The 20,441-nt window shown below is 42.2% G+C and overlaps 1 protein-coding gene across 1 annotated transcript in view; it reads left to right on the plus strand.

Annotated features, from left to right (window-relative positions):
• Window positions 1–7,671, plus strand: part of kiz (kizuna centrosomal protein) — a gene marked incomplete at both ends in the record, with an annotated part of 31,314 nt that extends 23,643 nt beyond the window's left edge. The window contains 2 exons of the mRNA XM_080523160.1: window positions 7,112–7,158; window positions 7,568–7,671. Coding sequence (XP_080379286.1) covers window positions 7,112–7,158; window positions 7,568–7,671 — 151 coding nt within the window. The remainder of the gene's footprint in view (window positions 1–7,111; window positions 7,159–7,567) is intronic.
• Window positions 7,672–20,441: the final 12,770 nt, after the last annotated feature.

Genomic DNA, 20,441 nt, shown 5'->3' on the forward strand with positions numbered 1-20,441 from the left:
ATCTCCGCGGCCAGGCTGCGTGTTCTCCCAGTCTCCCTATTAGCGGAGGAAGGGCATAATGGCCGCGCTTGAGGCGATCATGTCTGCCAGTGCCAGCCCGGTGGTGATGACCGCCCCTCGTTAATAAACATGAGCCAATTTCAGCCCCAGACCCTCTCAGATCGCGCCCCTCGCCCCGTCATTACGGCACGTGGGAAGCCCTGAAGCTTAGGTGATAAAACAAATCAAAAAACAAGGGGAAAAAAGGGAAGAATCACCCTAGCTTTGATGTGCCACTGACTGTAGCCCCGGCTCTGTGCATAACTGATTGAAACCGGACTAATGAGTCGTTTTGCATGCTTGACACTCTTGTGGCATGGGGGTTAGATGGGAGCTGTTAGGACTGGTAAGAGCTGGTCACTATCAACCCTTCTTCCTAGTCTACTGCGGAGGCTTTTTGTCCTCTCCCCCCTCCGGAATCTTGCGTTTAAGCATCCCACTTACCACAGTCACTTCTTGCGCTTTATTGCTTCTACAAGTGGTCCGCAAGCCTTGCACTTGAGCGGAAGCATAACACTGCAGCATGCTCTGCCCCGCTTCTCTCTTTCTATTCCTCTTTTCTCCTTTCCTTATTTCTCTTTCTTATTATTTTCTCTCCCCCTCTCCCTCTCTATCAAACACACCTCTCTCACACACCTCTTTCTCTCTCCCTCTCTCCCCTTCCCCTTGTTAATTATTTGCTTTATTTTGTCAGTGAGCTGATGGGTGACATCAAAAGGCATGGTGGCTGGACTAAAAAATACAAAAATGGCTTCCTCTCTGTTGTCTTAGACAATAATTATGATTTGCCAGTTAAGCCTAGACTACAGCTGAGGGGGATTGTAGTTTAAAGCAGAGGCTTTAGTGCAAAAAATGCATTTATAGCCCTTTGTATGGCTCCTCATTATGTGTGGGCCCGATTCATTAAGTAATTGGTTTGCAGTTGTTTACATGAGTATTAAGGCCCTCCATCCAGGAGCCTTTGAGAGATACATTGTGCAAATGTTGCATGTTCTGAATGCAGGATGAGAGGCGGGGGGCCCGTCCTATTGGCCAAACACTGCAGTGGGCTGAAAAGCAAGAGAAAAGCCCTGGGTGCTGCTTTGCATAGCAATGACTCTCCCATAATAAGCTTTACAGATTAAATGCATGCAGTCTATACAAGATGCAACGAGATACTCTTAACACATTTATATGTGCTCATTTCACTATTATGGCGTTGGAGAGAATTGAGGTCTTTCATATTCCTTTTTTTCTCTCTCTCTCTCACTGACTCTCTCTCTCCCACACAATGTTTTTCACCGAGATACGTTATAGAATGTGGTGTTTATTGTATTATTATAAATTGCAGAGAACGTAGACAGATCTGCAACAGTTTATTAAGGATTCGTCCATTAGAAATCTTTTGCTGCCATTGTGAGTGGTAAAGCAAAATCACTTTGTGGTTGAGTAGGGATGAAAGGAATACTGCAGGAAGGAGTGAGTCTTAATCAGCAGCTGCACTCCATGTAAAGACCACTTGTTCCCCTTTGTCTGAGGGTGCATGCCACTGCTTCCTCTTGTGCAAAGAATCATTGTGCTGTTTTTTACTGTAGGCATTTCAGATGGGGCTCCTTTCTTGTTTTATTTTCGTTCCGTTTTTTTTTCGGGTTTTTTCCGCTCTTTTTGGCCTGGTCTTGATCTAAAGAAAAATGCTCACACGTCGCACCACACACCGCACATAAACACACGTGCGGGGCGAGCGCACGGACACAAATACACACACACACACACACATGCACGCACACACACAACAACATATATTTCCAGTCAGTCTGTGTAGTGTTTTGGTGCCTCGTCCCTGCTTGACAAAAACCTTGACTTGACAATTAGTGGGTTGTAACGCTCTCTTGGACAACAGGATGTGCTGAGGCATTCGCCCCCCAATCACTCAGACACAAAGTGTCAGAATCACAAGTTGGCCCCTCTGTGAACGAGTGGCAGGGGGAGGCGATGTGTGTGGCATCTCCCACAGCACAGAGGGAGGGAGGGAGGGAGGGAGGGAGGGAGGGAGGGAGGGAGGGAGGGAGGGAGGGACGGAGGGAGGGAGGGAGGGAGGGACAGAGGGAGGGAGGGAGGGAGGGACAGAGGGAGGGAGGGAGGGAGGGACAGAGGGAGGGAGGGAGGGAGGGAGGGAGGGAGGGAGGGAGGGAGGGAGGGAGGGAGGGAGGGACGGAGGGAGGGAGGGAGGGAGGGACGGAGGGAGGGAGGGAGGGAGGGACAGAGGGAGGGAGGGAGGGGGAGAGAGAGAGAAAGATGTGCAATGAGAAAAATGCAGGTAGGAAAGGCATGAACAGAGAAACAAAGAGAGACAGATAAAGTAGCCATTGGACAGAAATATGGTAATGTACTGTTGTCATAGAATAATATTCCAGACAGACAGCTAGAAATATGGTTTTGTTTTGACATCTGACAAATAAATCACCAGTCTTAAACACCCCCTTGCCCCTACCGCCTACCCCCTAGACACTCTGCGGCGCTCCCTTTTAGATCTCAGACGTGCAGAGAAACATTGGCACTGTATTGCAGAAACTCCTTCTAACCCTCTGGGAGGGGCTGGGGGTGGGTTTTGGGGTGGGGTAGAGAAAGCAGCAGCAGCCTGACTGACATGCAGGCAGGCAGCATTGAGAGGCTACTGCCAGAGGAGGTCACTCTCCTGCACTGGGTTCCTCTCTCCGTCAGTTATCTGCCTCTATCTTGACTGAGGGACCACATACATACATACATACATACATACATACATACATACATACTGTACATACATACATACATACTGTACATACATACATATATATTATTGTAGGAGACATACAGTAGTTGGTTTGTCATACAGTATTTTGTCATCTTGTTGTGTTAATCTTCTCATGTCAAAAGGGTTTAGTTTTTTTCGGTTGAAGAAGAATAAGACAATAATGTATGACATTTACAGTAAGCTGTTGATATGAGAGAATGATAGTATGAAGTATTTTTTGTGAATATTTGTGATTACTCTTTAAATGATCTGATTTGGGAATGTAAAAACCCAAACAAATCTCCCATCGTTTTAGACAGTACATATTCCGTCAGGCAGCTCTGTGTCCAATGGAGGAAACTGCCAGCTATCATTGAATGTGTCTGTGCTTGAGTGTGTATCAGTGGTAGTGTTTTCCATAGCTGCAGTTCCCCTTCATGGTCAGCAGAGAGCACTCACACGTTAGACAGCACCAGGCTTCAAAGGTGGATGCCAAGGGATGCCTCACTGAGCTGCCCCCCCCCCCTTCTGAGTGTTACATCCTGGTATAATCCTGGGCTGTTTTAAACGTCTAAACAGACCTAAACAATTTTGCTGCGGGTCATAGCTGGGTAGGGAGTAGGAGTTGATGGGAATGATGGGGTGATGGGTCTCCCTCTTTTTTTCCTTTACCTTTAGACAAACGCTGGTGTAGAGTGCCTGTGCTATTAGCATTTCTGTGTGGGTGGTAGGAGCTTAAAAAAGACAGTGTAAATAAAGGTAGCTAGCGTTCTCTACCAGGCTGTGCCAAGTGTATATAAAATGCCAGGTGAGCAGTATTTTTTTAGGCAGAATCAACTCTATAGTGTCCCCATGATTAGAGTAGAACATTAGATTAATGTGTCAATCCAAAAAAGGTTGTTAAAAAAATCACTGCTGATCTTAAATGACAGTCTGAAAGGATAGTGCATGGTAATCAAAACATGAGAGGATGATACTTGTCTTTAATGTATGCTGTGGGAAGGCCATGGGGTACTGCTTTAGTAAATGCTATAAGGCAAAGTGTTGAGCGTGTTTGTTGAGCTCTTGCATACTATGCAGATCTATACTAGATTCTGAAATTCTTGATTTGTGTATCAATTCAACATTTAATAATTCAATGCTAGAAATAATGGTTTCTAGCACTGAATGCTCAGTGTGTGAAAAAGTATTATTTTGTGGTTTGATATTTGGTTTTGACTTTATTGTAATTTATATCTAAGCCTAACATAAGGTAAACAATAATATGCATCAATCGCAAAAGCCAAAAAGAGATGCTCTAAAAGGGTGGCATTTCAATAGCTGTAATTTGCATCATTTTACACATTACATTCACCTCTTGTCTGTCAGAGCCTGCAATACAGTGAACTAACCCAGTCTTACATATTCAGATTATTGCCTCAATTAAGGGAAACTCTGCCGAAGATGAACTGGCATAAATGTTTATGGAAATGGAATATTAGATTGGAGGGGTCAAAGCCAGACTGGGTTCTCTATGGTAATAGCACAGTCTTGAAATCAGCCCTGTGCCCATCTGAAGTGGAACAGCTGATAGATCATTCCCATGCTGCGGAAGTTATATAAAAGAATAGGCCAATTTACTCGCTGCCTGCATGGACCGCTCATTATTGTGGCGGGAGAAAAGAAGTCACCATATTGATTATTGTTGCTGCCTTCAACTGCGCCTGCACTTATTCATGGCGAACTATTTTAAGTTCACGTCAGTCAACTAATGTGATGTTATCCTCCAACAACTTGATTACCGGTATGTTGATATACCCCCTTTTATAGGAATGATGGCATGTAACAAGTCGATCATGAGACAAGTCCTTAGGGTAGCAGTACTAGGTTTGGCAGACGACAGCAGACAACCTTTCCCAAAGCTGTTCCACCTTTGTTCATACCCAAGGATGTCCCCCAACTACGGTAGCAATGGAACATTTCTGTTTCCACTTCACAGCGTTTTACCAAAGCCATTTAATTTGAAGCTCACCTTGAACTAGAAATGAAACTCCATGAAACTTTCTTTAAGTTGTCTAATGAATTAGTTTAGTTTCCCTGAAGGCTGCATTTCCCATAATTACTACATTCTAGGAAGTGTATTTTATTTTGTGAAACTCCTTGAGTCAAGCAACCTTGCAGTAAAATTATATTTGTGTGGGAGTGAGTAGAAACGAGGAGACGGTGGACAGGCTGTCGAGTCAGACGTTTTACTTCCCAACTTGGAACAATAGAACAGCAGCAGGATCACAGTGTACAACAGCAGTGGTAACGATAGGCTAACGTGAAAGATACAGGTGTATCAACAGGCGCTGCTAACTCTAAACACTACCCAGTAAGCCCCTGAGTTGAACTCTCAACTCTACATCTTAAAGGAGCCGTACCTCCTCCCATAGTGTCTAGGGAATGTCTATGTCCAGTGGGTCACCACATTTGTATTTATTGTATTTCTTAAACATCCAGAGCTATCACCTGATAAGTGTGTAATACATATCGATCACTCAATTACCTGAGAAGCCTACAAAATTGTCAGCTGTAACACATAATTTTCACTATGCAATTTCCTGGATAAGGATCTTCTGTTGTTCATGACCAGCGGCAGTAACGCCAAGTTGTAACTCATAATCAATGAAAAGGCTTTGTTTCCTTTTCACAATTCCAGCATAGATCGATAGTATAGCTGTTTAGTATCTATAAGATCTATTAGTAACAAGTTTCAATATTCTAGCGCACGTGAGACTGACCATCGGGGACCCGATTTGGCCTGAGCGCCAATTTTAGAAACAGTGGCTGAAATTATACAAATATCCTGTTGAATGAATGAATGAATGATGAATGAATGTTGCATCTCTTTAAACAGTTGTGAGTAAGTATTTGCATACATTTGCTGGCTTTGTGAAGCATAGTTTAAAGTAGGCCTGTTAAGGTAGGTTGAATCCCTACCATTGAGGGAAAAGGTGTCTGTGAAAAGCCTGATAGCTGCCAGAAAGAAACCTTCCTCAGTATTTCAGTGCCCTTTCAAATACAGACAGATCGGCTGATTATTTGTGATTGCGTCCTTGCCTCGTCCCCCATTTCCACTTTTTTGACCTTGCTTTTCCATGACTGGCTCTGTTTTGATTTGCCCGCTCTGTCAGTGCCAAGGTTTCCAGAGGTATACACCCTTCTCCTGCCTGGAGGCATAGATATAGACTTCACCCCAACATCTGCTGGGAAGCTTATTCTATGTGTGCAAATGTCCCCAATAATGGTTATGCCGGCTACATTATTTAATGCATGAATTGAAAAAACAACCTCTCTCCTGTTAATAAATGGGAGTTCTTTATAAACTGTGTGGGTGTAGTGTCAAAAACAAACTTGTCGTTTGTGTACGGTGGAAGATAGAGTGGTGTTCAATAGGATCAAAGACGGCATAATTGAATTCATATACTTAGTGTACAGTCACATATCCCTGTACCATGGCTGAGCTTGGAGAGAGCAGGGTAATTGTGGGGATGACAATCAAAGAGGTGATGTGTATGAATGGAAGGTCGCACGGAAGAACACAACCGTGCATGAAGAAAACTCAGTCCACACAGTATATTTTTTTCCTCCCCATCTCAAAGCTTTTCATTGTAAAAGTACAAACAAACGGGCCATATGGATATACGATAACCAGAAAAGATGATGTGGGGGATACATTGTAGAGCTTTGAATAGGCCCTGTGATGATGTAAATTGAAGAGGAGGCCTTTAAAGGTGGAACAGGGGCTGATTGCATATGCATGGAGGCAGATCAAAGGCTTTTCAGGGTCACACATTTACATAGCCATATCGCTGATGCTATGGGAACCTGGCAACCCTGTCTCTGGACCACTTGTGAATAAAGAGAGGCCTTGTGGAAGTCCTTCAGCACCATTAGAACAGGAGTCAAGCAAGTTTCCTTTGGTGCTCGCTCCCTCTAAAACAGGCTTAGCCAGCAAATCTCTCCCCTCGAGCGTAGATATGGGTATCCTTAAAACGTGTGTTACACACACATTTTGGTAAGAGTAAAGGTAAGGAGACGGTGTATCTCTGTTGGTACAAGTTGTGCATTTGTTGGTGCATGCATGCATGCTGCTAGTGTGGTTCTCCCTCTCTCTGCTCCCTCGTTTGGTGGTGGTCTCTATGATTTTGAACCGACTATGCAACCCAGATAACTGTTATTACTCTGGTTAGTCATAAACTTCAATTGCTTTTCATATAAAAAGCTGTTTTCTTGAGGTGCTCTCTTGATAAATTATTTTCAAAGAAAACAATGAATTGGTTTTATTCTTTGTGTTTGAAGGAAAGGACAGACAAAAACAAAAGGCCACTCTGCGATACAGTCCAAAGGTGAGTTAAAAATTAACACATGTTTTAATGTCATGTCTCTATCTCTGTGTTACCAATAGCACACACAGAAGTGAATGGCCACACACACATACACACACACACACACACACACACACACACACACACACACACACCCTCTCAGAATTGTTACCCGTGTGAGATGCTGTGTTATGCTAATGAATCATACATCTATGCTTGGATCAGAGATGGGTTTAGAGGGCGCATAGACAATTATTCCAGAGGTTTGTCTCTCTAATAGCTATATTACATGTGTAATTAGTATACATTTCACAATGACAATATCATGTTCCTTGTTTGGATTTGCATTTGAATACCCTCCCATGTCTGAATTTATCACAACTCAGGATGCAGTTGTGTTTCATGTTTTCATGTTTTGTTTTTTTCAAAGCTTTTTGGGGAGAATCAGATGACAGCGACTCAGAGATCGAAGCTGCCCTGCGTCCTCAAACCTTTACCACAGACAATGATGACTTTGACGATTTTTATGACTGATTTTACTTGGCTCAGGGGAGTGTTAATGTGCCTGCAGCATGATTATATGGTTTTAAGAGAATGTCTTAATACCATTTATTTTTCATAACATTGTCATTCCTAATTAGAATGCACTCTGAATCCACATTCTAAATCATACAGTATGCGTACCGCATCATACAATAATAATGTAGTTGATACTGTACCTCTCAATGTGGGTAAGGTACGTGAAGAGTTTTCAAATACACTAATGTTAACCCTGCTCCAGTCTCTTTATCTGAACGACACTTAGAACTTATAATAACAGCTTGAAATAGATTAAACAGATCTTTTAAAGTGATTTGTTTGCACTAGACTGGAAATTATGCATTTTGAATGCAGCAAGCATCTTGGAGTAGTCGACATGTAGCATGCTTGAGTGTAGTGATGTGAATCACCTATGAAATGACAAAGAACAATGGGCACTCTGGGTGCTACCAAACAACCTGTGAACCTGCTGAAGTGGCCCATCTCACACAACAAGGTGTCGTTGTACTAGATTCAGATTCCACATTCAGAATGAAAACATCCACTGACAAATGCTCAGAATGTATTGGAACTATTTCTTTACAACGACTTTAAGAAAGTTGTACTCATAATAGCACCCAGACGGGTTTAAAAAAAATAAAAGAATGAGTGTAGTGTGGATAGTTTATTTTCTCCCCATGCCTTATTTGCGTGTAATCATATTTGGTCATTGTTATGGTTACATTCTTGCGAATGCCTTGTTATGAAATTGCTGCATTGGTATGCCTACTGTAGCAGTACTTTGTAACAATGACATTTAAAACCTTTGGTCAAATCCAGATTTACTGATTTCAGGGAATTCATCCATGGGAAAGACAAGGGAACTACCCACACTTATTCACTGTATGAATTACAGTAAACATACAACTTGCAGAACTCTTCACCTCTTCAAATTTGTAGTTGTAGTATTTGTAGATAAAGAAGCTCCTGAAAGATAATTTACATATAAAGCACTCTAAGATGCAGAGTTGTATTATATCAGAGGCTGGTGGCATCTCCATAGACTGACATAACAGTAGAAAAACATTCACCAATGTTCATGGAATATCACACAATGCCAAATAAATCTGATTCAATACAGGTTTCCACTCAAATTCCATTACACTGTATGAATAGAACATTGTTTCTGAGTTGATGAACTGCCTTTGTGTCCATATTGTCAAAGGAATCTACCAGACACCTTCAACCATGCATTCTGCCTGTGTCCTATTATCAAGAACTACTGGAACAAATGTTCTCTGTGACATCCTTAATACCACCATTTCAGCATCCCCCTCACTGTGTGTAATACACTCTATAGAGGATGGCAAGTACCTTGCACGTTCCCTTTCCAAAGATAATACACATTCTATTTATTCACTTGCCATTAAAGTCATTTTACTGAATTGAAAAAAATATATATATAATGTCTCTGCTTCTCACTGACTCAACTTATTGTCAGACATGGCCTCCCTAGAAAGAGCTACCTCCCAATGAAATCGCAAACTAAATGATTATGATGAAACATGGAAACCCTATCCTACATTGCACACAGGTGACCACCTACATCTAACCCATAGATGATAGGGAAAGCTTGGCTTGGATGGGTAGGGGGCTCGCCAGAGAGGGTTAGGGGACACAGGTTGGGGGATAGTAGGTAGGCTACAACATTGTAATTACAAAAAAACAAACATTATCCATTTATTTAGTTTCTTTGATCAATGACAGATTATGATTAACAACATCAGCTGCTGCTCCCCACGCCCCAGTCCAGGACTAGTTGTGGCTTTTCGGTCATGCCTTCTTGATACGGTTAATTTATTCAATCAATTATTGAAAAAGAAACTCATTACACAGAACATTTTACTTCAAGTGTAACTTGTGTTGTGACATACCAAAAACTTGTAATTACAGTATAAGATCCTGGTGTAAAAAGCAACATTTACCTAGTGAGTCTCAGGGTTCGTAATACAATGCAAGATTATATTATGACCCCAACAGGAGAGACCTGGGGCTGTTTTACAATATTCATATTTATACTGTAACTGCAACAGAGCTGCACTAGCGTTACTAATACTATTAACACAGTAGGTGTATACAGTAACGCTAGGTGTATCTGTGGACCAGAATGGTCATATTAGCCTGGGCTTCATCACACATTCACTGCCCAGCTACTACAGCTTTATGGTCTGAGCAAGTTAGCTGCTGGGTGCTAATCAAAGCACACAATGTTGCCAAGCAAAGGAATTCCGGCAGTTTGACCATTTCTTTTTCATACGTGTATCGTTGAAGTAATACCGTAAACGTTATTGTGGATCCTGCAGCCGTGGGCGGAGATACTCAGATGGGGGGCGGTATAATTCTAATGAGACCACTCTGTTATGTAGGAAAGGGAGGCCAATCTGAATGACTTGTTGAATCGCATGTAATCGCATTTCTGAAATAGACAGCCCACAGAAAACTGACTGGATTGTTTTATTTAGCAGTTTGTGTGTTAGTAGGCCCACCAGAGACCCAAATGTATGTGCACAAGCACTGAAAATGTGAGTTCTCCATAATATGAGACCTTTAATGATGATGAAATTAACAATAATGTGGACAAATTAATGCATGTATCTGCAACTTTTTAAAATTGACAGAAAAAAATGACAGATAGCCACTCGGAACCAGAAGTAAGTTCAATTAACTCAAATTACATTCTGACAACACGCTGCACTCTACATCCTTAGACACGTCCCTGAGGACCTGAGGAACATCATGAGCTAACCATGACAAGTATTGTGTTATAATAGTCTACAAACAATGTCATTTTCATGACATTTTCACTCTCATCACTAGCACTGTGAACAGGCCCCAGAAATCACTCAAATCACCAGTTATCCAGTCTATAAATAACCTGTAACTCTCATCATGTGGGAGGTTGCATTATGAATTGTACATTGAAGTTCATCTGTATCATGTCTAGAATAGTGAACATTTCCAAAGGTATGTGATGTTGTAATAACTGTGAAAGCCCCCTGGCATTCTGTCCATCAGCAGGATTCCATTAGTCAGCTTTTAGGTGACTTTATATGCCTGAACCTTCTAAAGTAGGACTCCACACTCATTACCAGTAATGGCTTCAGCCAGCCCTGACCTAACATGGAAACAGAATGTGGCGGAATAATTTGGAGTTTGCTAAAAGGCTCCCTAACATAATATCCATGTTAAGGAGCATGTCAACAGATACTTGTGTGAGGTAGATAGCTCTGGGAGAGTGGAGTTCTATTGTACTAATATGTAACAACACAATAAACATTTTTTAAGAGAAAAGTGCACACACGCAGCGTTTAACTGTTAGCTTTCGACGCGTGCTGTCAGGTTGTGCAAGGCCAGAGTAGACTCAGCGATATGACGTTACCACAGGAAGTGGAATGACTTCAGTCACCCAAGCAAGGTGTTTCACACATAGGCTAGCTATTCGGTATGCATGCTGTCCAAGTACTGCTTTGCAATGTGATAGCCGCTTGACAGAAAGGCGGGCATATGAATTGTCTTCAATTGGGCTAGTTATCTTTGTTGGTTGTCAGCCCAATATTTCGTAGCTAAGTCATATTACTTTTAATACCCTCTCTTTTACGGAAAAGTAGATCTTTACAGAAAAGTAGTACAAAGTAGTACTACACTCTACATGTCAAAAATATAGGACGACAGTCACAAAACATACATAAAATACAGCCATATACTGTATATATATAAGCCTGCATGAAAAGGGTCAACACTGTCATCAATTCTGACACTGGGAGAGAGTATTCCACAGGCAATGAGCAGCAGATGAGAAAGCTTTGTCACCCATAGTGTGGAGTCTGGTTCTGGGGCCAGGCAGGGAGCAGGTGGAGTAGTATAATAATAATAATAATAATAATAGCTTAAATTTATATAGCGCCTTTCTCAAACCCAAGGACGCTTAACAGATTTCATAGACAGACAGAACAGAAAAACAAAGCAAAGAAACAAAGACAACGAGAGTGACAAAGCTAGACTAGGGACCAAAGGCCTTAGAGAACAGGTGGGTTTTGAGGGCTGATTTAAAAGTGTCCAGGTTAGGGGCATTGCGGATTGCTGTGGGGAGAGAGTTCCAGAGGGTGGGAGCTACCACACTGAAAGCTCTGCCCCCGAAGGTCCGTAGGTTAGGAGGAGCTCAAGACAGATAGGGGGGGCAGACCCATGGACTTAAAAGTCATTCCTTTGATGGACAGGTAGCCAGTGGAGGTCCTGGAGTACAGGGGTGATGTGATGGCGGGTGGAGGTGGATGTGAGGAGAGTTTTCTATCTGTTGTAGTTTGTTGAGCTGGTGGGAGGGGAGGCCGAGGAGCAGACCATTGCAATAGTCCAAACGGGAGGAGATGAACACGTGTATGAGTCATTCAGCATCAGAAAAGGAGAGAAATGGCCGGATCCAGGCAATATTACTAAGGTAAAAGAAGGACAGCTGTCGTTTTTCATTGATGTGGGTCTCAAATGAGAGGTCACAGTTGTGTCAAGGAGGACCCCTAGGTTTTTGGCATGTGGGGAGACTGTGACCTTCACATCCTCCTCCTTACCTTATACTGCATATGGGAACTCCCGGTGGACTGACACCCTCCTTCCTCGACCCTCACTTATAGGGGTGACGTGATATTCTAAACTCAATACAGGAGGGCTTCGCAAGGAACAAAACTACACTGTCACATGTACTGTAAATGTCACCCAATGCTGCAGCTGCACTAGTCTGTTGAGGTGAGAGCAGGAAAGGTTCCTCTTCCCCCAGCAGGCCCAAGGCACAGCCATCAGTCATTGTCAGGCCAGAGACCATCTAGAAGCTCTAATGTGTATTGGACCCCATCAACACACAGGATGCCTGAGACACCAATACTGCTGAAGGGGTCAAAATCCCACCTGATCACTGTGAGAGAGCAGTTTTTTCATACAGGAAGCTGCCATTGGAAACGAAGGCTTCTGGTAGTCTGGTCTGAATGTCGTGAATAGCTGCAATGGAAATATCTTGAATTTAAAAATTGTTGACGTGTTGGATACTTATTTGCCCCACTATATTATGGAATCTTATATTGTATGTTTGTTTGTGACCATACTGGATGCTTTCAATATGACAAATCATTTAACCAACAAGGGTACTAATGCACTTTGAATAGTGGGTGCAGCCATAACAATAGCTGGCAATGCTCATATCAGTCACATCAATAGATCTCATATGTTGACCGTCAATTAAATACATGCAATACTTCCCTGCCAACAGCAACAGTGCTTCAAATATAGCTCAAGTACTATTATCTATCAATCAGCACGAGAAGCACTGCACCACATCTACAATATATCCAATAGGTTCAATCAGGCACAGCCAGATATAATTGTACTGTATAGGTCGTGTGTGGAGCAGAGAACATTGTCAGCTCTATACATTGCAGTTCTTCGTAATGCCCTGTGTTCCAGCTGCTGACCATTACCCCAACACCATTCTACAGTTGGACAATTGAGGATCAGCAAAATGCAGAACTAACTTAACGTTCACACATTTTTTTTTTATCAAATAGGCGTGTTTGTGGGATACGGTAGTCGCCTAGTGGATAGTGAGTGGTACTGGTGATTGGAAGGTCATGAGTTCAAATCCCACCAGGGAACACCACCACCACTAGTGTGCCCTTGAGTAAGGCACAAGCCCAAAATGGATAATTGAAATAGACATAGATGTAGATATATAACATACATATTTTCAAAAGAAATTACCTGACATTACCTGGTTGGTCAGAGAGGGGCAAACCTTATTTTTATTAAACAAGCTTATTTTGTTGGCCTTAAACTGAGGACTGTGTGGTCTAATGAGATTAAAGGGTTAGTTCAATATTGTTCATCTTATGGTAATTTGTTTAAATATCCACCACTAACTTCAGCTAACAATGGGAGTGATTGGGGAACATCAACAAAACAGTTCAATATTCGTGAAAAGAGGAAAACATTTCAAGTGATTGTGGCCACAAATGTTCTTCTTTTTTGTTCCCTAATAACTCTCATAGTTGTTCCCCAATCACTCTAATAGTTTTTTGTCAGCAGTGTTGCTGGCTACAGCAAGTTACTAGTGGCTATTTAAACAACTAAATTACAGTTTTTTCTGGTCCACAGACTACTTTCAAGGTAAGGAGCATCTGAAATATAAGTAGTAACTAAACTAACTAAAGCTACTGTATTGTTACTGCATTACTGCAATAACTACTTCAATAAGAAGAGTAAGCTATTTGACTTGTTGTATGGTTGGCATCTAAACGTTGTATTCCCAGTGATTCAAACTGGCATGGCACTCTGGAATGGAACTTGTCAGTGTAATAGGAATGGTTCATTTAACTGGTTAAACACAACATTTACTACAGTTTTGATGCAAAGTTTCTCTTTGAAGGGGCTGGCATGATTGTCCCAACATCAGACGATCGCCTTTGTAAGCCTGGGCTATGAAAATTATGTGTTTTGGTCTTTTTTTCTGAAGAATTTAGAGTTGGCAATGAGAGGAGGAAGAAATAGATGAAAGCAAGGGGCAAAGTTAAACACTCACCAACAATGATATGGTTGAGTTAGCAGTATGTTATTTGCATACTGGATGTTTGTGTAATGTATTCCTGCTCGCCAGACAAGTTGAGGTTTTCGAGTGTGCACCTTCCATTCTCTCCTACTTCACTTTTATTTTTCTATCAGAGAATAATGATTTAAAGCAAGGTCATGTGATCCTCTGTCTCAATAGACCACAATAAAATATTCATCCATTCTGATGTGCTCTCTTTGACAGCTCTCCTCTGTGTGTGTGTGTGTGTGTGTGTGTGTGTGTGTGTGTGTGTGTGTGTGTGTGTGTGTGTGTGTGTGTGTGAGTGAGTGTGTGTGTGTGTGTGTGTGTGTGTATATGTGTGTGTGTGTGTGTGTGTGTGTGTGTGTGTGTGTGTGTGTGTGTGTGTGTGTGTGTGTGTGTGTGTGTGTGTGTGTGTGTGTGTGTTAAGGAAACAAAAGCCTGTCCTTTTCACAATACCAGTTTTTGCTATTCAAAAACATAAGTAGAAAACTAAGTATGCAGAGTTAACCAGTCTTATCTCTGATCAGCAGATTTTGCTTTGGCCAAGATTTGTGTTGTTTTGCCTTGAATGCTGAAACAAAAGCAATTGAGCAATTATCAAACTAAGTGTGAAGGACTCTACTTATAGCTTCCATATAGCTAAATCCTGGGCACATATTAATTTATATGTATATTGTATTTATAATGAATAGGGCTTATTGGGTAGGACTAAACATCATTAGCTCATACTGGGGATGTTGGTGGATGTATAAAATCAGGGTATTGTTGTAATGCATGGGATGGAATGAGGAATGGCATCTTGCCCGTCCTCCGATTTCAGCCACACCTGCTGTACATTACATGTATGCATGCTACCAGAGTAGCCGTTGAAATGACCTCTTTAGTATATGTATTTTTTGAATCGGTATATGTTGCTTCTGTTCTGTTGTCTTCGAATCCTTTATACATGGTCTCTTTGATGATGCATGGTGATCATTCATTAGTCTGCTTTTTGTGTTTTGAAAGCAATTGTCCCGTGAGCATCTTCTACCTGGCTGAAAAAACAAATCCATATGACCCGACCATGGTTTAGCCTTACTACCACTTTCAACTGAACGGAAATGTCTTGAGCCCCGCCATTACATTATTGCCAGATTCAGCAAGTATCTGAAAGCGCCGAGGGGGGAACAAAGGGATCCGGGGGAGATTTGCACATGAATGATGTCTGTGAATTAGAGCGTGGGTTACAGAGGGAGAGGCCTGCTCCACGGCCAGGGGCGCCAGCCAGGAGGACGAGAGGTCCGCTCGCCTCTCCAAAGCCCAGGTGAGATTCTCCGACACAAAAGGCCAAATGAAAATCCCAATCGATGGTGTGTCGACAGGATGCATAAACACGTGCTGATGGAGGGATGCCTCATGGTCAGGTGCAGGTGAACCACTGTTCGTTTCTGTCTGTCATAGAGCACCAACATGGCTCTCTAATGTCATAACTGTACCTGAAGACTGTAAGCACCATCCTTAATCTGTGGCCTGTGGCTGGAGTATGTTGAGGCCTTGTCCCCTCTCTTTCTCTCTCTCTCTCTCTCTCTCTCTCTTGTTCCAGTGTGTGACCTTGAGACCGAGTGGGAAGCGTGGGGCAACAGGGCCACAGTGGACAGCCATAATGACAAGACCTTGCCTGGGGGAGTTTCATGGGAGAACAGCTCCATGCTATCAAATTCCTGCTTGAAATGTTCTAAATCACATTATAATTAACCGTATTTAAGATGGAGCAGAGTCCATGCATATAAGTATTCCCATGATCCCCCCCCCTCTCTCTCTCTCGTTCTCTCTCTCTCTCTTCCTGTCCCTATTTTCAGATGGGGTAATTAATATGGAAAGGCATCATATTCTGCAAATTCCTATGAGATGGACTCGCCAAAGCTGTTAAGGCCAAGTACGCAAATTAGTATTCATGCCGGTTTTCCTGTTACAAGTCAGTTTTCCCTGTGGGACCCAGTAGTAGATTGGGTAGACAGGCACCGCTCATCCTTGATTATGTGAGCAGAATGCCATCGCAGTGCGGAAGCACAGCAGCAGCAAAAAAAGAAGCATTCCTTAGGCAGCAAATCAATTTCTGTGACCTGCTAAATGGAACTGACTACAGAGTAATTCTTTAACCCTGTATATCAGGCAAAAAAAAACACATTCTGAGGTAGAATGATTACTGGCTATTATACAAATCCATGGTTTCGGTATCAGTTAATAACCATTTACGGCAAAACATTATACATACACTACGATTCAGTGGTAATAAACAATTGCTTTAATGCACTAGTCATGTCTTTGTTTTGCCAATTAACTAGATCTCAGAAACCCCCTATTATTCAAAATGGGAAATTGCTCAGTAAAGAGTTTTTGCTTTTAGATGCATACAAATTTGTATGTAAATTGAGAATTGAATATTCCATCCTGTAATAAGTACTGGGGGTGGCCTCTGATACTCCATAGGTCGATGAACCATTGAATTCCTGGGCACATTTCATATTGTTACAGTATACACACAACCCTATGTTTTGAAATAATTTATGCACCCACAGAGTGTGTATAAACCCAGAGTACAGACTATTTATTGTTCAAAACACATTGTATCAAAAACATGTTCAGACATCTCAAACAATATTATGTGCTTTTGTTGAACACTGCAGTTTTTTGCTGTTTATGAGAGTTATCCATGCATGATTTTCTTTTCCTGAATACAGTTACCAAAATATGTGTCTTTAGCAGTGAAGTGGGTCTACATAAACATATACTGTAAACCACTTTTCAACACCACATTAAGGATATATATAGGTATATATAGGTGTTGGTCTACAGTATATGTTCTAAGAATATGTAAAAGTAACTTGCTCTATTTGGCATATAGAGCAAGTTACTTTTAAGAAAGAAACAACGACGTACACAGACAAAACAAACAGTGTATACTGTACTCTTGTGACATCATTTTTAGTCTCAAACTTTGTGGACCTTTATTGTAAAAAGAAAAGATCCTAATCTTGTAGGCTCCTCCAACAAGCATCCCAGGGTTGACCCCTCCCGCTCGTCAGCAGGCCCAGATCGTGAGCTCTGGCTGTGGGTTGACTAATTAGCAGTCCCCCCTCTTCAGCCTGTTCCTCTGTCCTGGTAGACCCGGCTCGGCAATCTGGCGGAAGGTAATTCCGTGCTCTGTGCACGCAGGCCATAGCATTGACACCTTATGCTCTGTGATTGAAGGCAATCTCCGGGGAAGGGTTGAATTTATTCATGGTGTAGTCTCCCATCGCCATGAGAGACGTATCCCTGCCCGCCCTCCACAAATCCACACATTTGCTGCTCTGCATCTTTTCCTGAATGCACAAATAATGCTAAATGATCTGAGGGAGTTGAACATCTTGTTTTGTCATCCTGGCGATTGAGACTGTGAGATCTCTGGGTGCGATGTCTCTGTGTCGGGCCTGTGCAACAGAGACACGTTACAGACATAGTGCATGACAGTGACCTTTAATTGCATTACGGCTGTACATACAACCCAACCCCTTTAATTACCCTCTTGCCCCTTAGGGAATACAAATGTTGACACACATGAGTCCATGGCCGGTCCAGCTGGGCTACAGGAAGTGACATTAATGTAATTCCGGTCCGACAGCAGAGATTTGTTGATAATAGAGATGTTAGAAGAGGTGAGGAAAGCAGATTAGCCAAGACATCGTGGGGGGATTGAGGGGCTCACTGTTATTAACATGCGCTGTTGTCTGGGAACCCTGTGAGTGCAATGCTCCCCACCAGGGGGACAGAGGTTAACCATTAACATGGAGAAGGGAAATGCTAATATGGCCTAAATGCTAATGCTCAACTTGAAGCACCTGCCCCTGCCTGCCTGCCTTGCGTGGTTTATTTACCAGTGAGGTCTGAGTCTTATTATAAGGTTTATTTACCAGTGAGGTCTGAATCTTATTATAAGGTTTATTTACCAGTGAGGTCTGAATCTTATTATAAGGTTTATGAATGAATGAATGGTCTTTATTGTCATTGATATAGTACAGGTACCAAACAACGAAATGTGGGAGTAGGGGCTCCCCTGGTGCTAGGAAAGAAAAAACAACTAAAAAAAAACAAGAAGGGAAAGGAGCTGGTTTACATAAATAAAGGCTATTTACACTATCCACTATGCTATACTGTACAAATAAAACACTGTGCTGTACTCTATGCTATGCTATACCTATTCTAACCTATTGCTGTACTCTATGCTATGCTATACCTATTCTAACATTTCCTATTCTATGCAACCTTATGTACCCTAGGGTTGTCATATTGCACATAGTGTTATTGCACATTCATTTAAAGTGTCGCAGTTTGCAGGCTTGATATGTACACATTTGTGCCTCAGCACTACACCTGATTTTCAATCCAGCAGCTGCCATCAATCCGTCCAGACTGTCTTATTTACCAGTGAGGTCTGAATCTTATTATAAAGTTTATTTACCAGTGAGGTCTGAATCTTATTATAAGGTTTATTTACCAGTGAGGTCTGAATCTTATTATAAGGTTTATTTACCAGTGAGGTCTGAATCTTATTATACGGTTTATTTACCAGTGAGGTTTGAATCTTATTATAAACTGATGACATTAATGGCAGGAAGATTAACTACACTGCTAAAACTGCCTAGGCAATTTCTGAAGGACACAGTTCATACATTTTTATTTTATGTAGAATATAATTCTACGTTATTAGTGGGCTTGTTTCATAAAGTCCAACTTTAGTTCTTGCTTCTCTCCTCAAATCAACCATTGATGAATGAGGATTGCTAGCAATCAATTTCCATTAATCCTACCTTGGATGGAGTCTCCTGCTGAAGCAGCAAGTTATTTCCATTGCTTCTTTTCTTTACGCAAATAGCAAGTTTCCGATTGTTGATATGGGCCTGACTAATCCCTGGATTGGAAACGTTCATGTCAATATTCCATTATGTTCATGCCTTCCAATAATCACAATTTCACTTACTACATAGCACCTACATAGCACCTAGCGTACAAAAGTTGTGTTGTTCTGGAGAAAAAATGTGGCAGTCATGGGAGGGATTAGAAAACTGAGATCAACACTTTATTGGCTGATGTTAATGAGTGATCATGTGATGTCAGGTGAAAAAAAATCTGACCGGTTCAGATTCATGATCAATCTTCTTCAAATAAAGCTCAACGGACATAGCAATAGTATTGATTGAGTGTTATACTTTGGTGATGCTACTTTCATCTGACTGTAAATAAAAGTATATGTAGGCTTACATATAGATCTATCTATCTGTCTGGCTGGCTGGCTGGCTGGCTGGCTGGCTGTCTGCCTGCCTATCTATCTGTAACCAGGGAGTAGCTAAAAGGACTGTAGAATTTAGGAAGGGCTGGTTATCTAACTAACTCTGAGCTAAATAGGCAGTGTAGGAGGATACAGGCAGGGGGCGCCAGCCACCCTTTAGACTAGCAGTACTATCGTTAGCATTAGCATTAGCATTAGCATTAGCATTAGCATTAACATTCGCTAACAGACGACTAAACACACAGCAACGGTATCCCATATGAACAAACACATTTATTTACACAGATGATATATACATCCCCATATATACACTCCCTCCCCGCCGGCCACACACACACTCAATCACTCACTCACAGTACCTAGCCTGGAAAAGGCTTAAAGTCCCGGACTGCAAGGAGCGCGTTGAGGCCTGGTTGGAGCTCGCATGTGCTTCGAGGAAGGCAGCAGACAAAGGGGGGGGGTGACGTAGCAACTTGAAGGGAAAGGGCCTTCTTCTTAGTCCACGACGAGGTGGGAATGGCTCTGTCCAGCTTGGGTCTCGCTTGGTCCAACGTTAACAGCCGGCTGCTGGCAAGGCTGGCTAACGGGGACACAGCTAAACGGGCTATCACAGTTGTGAACTCAATAATCACTGGAGGTCTTCAGCTTCAGCACGGTGTGCGTGTTACTGACTCCGCCATCTTAGATCGACTTCTCGTTCTCTCTGCTTCTTCTCGCTCTTGTTACTCTCATCACTCTGATTCTCGTCACACTGACGCACAGACCACTTCCGTCCCTATATATACACCACCGAACCTAGCATCCGGGTCACGGACACACCCCGGATATACCACGTCATTAAACATATAC

The sequence above is a fragment of the Nansenia antarctica genome, assembly GCF_963989245.1.
Source record: "Nansenia antarctica genome assembly, chromosome: 1".
Lineage (NCBI taxonomy): Eukaryota > Metazoa > Chordata > Actinopteri > Argentiniformes > Microstomatidae > Nansenia > Nansenia antarctica.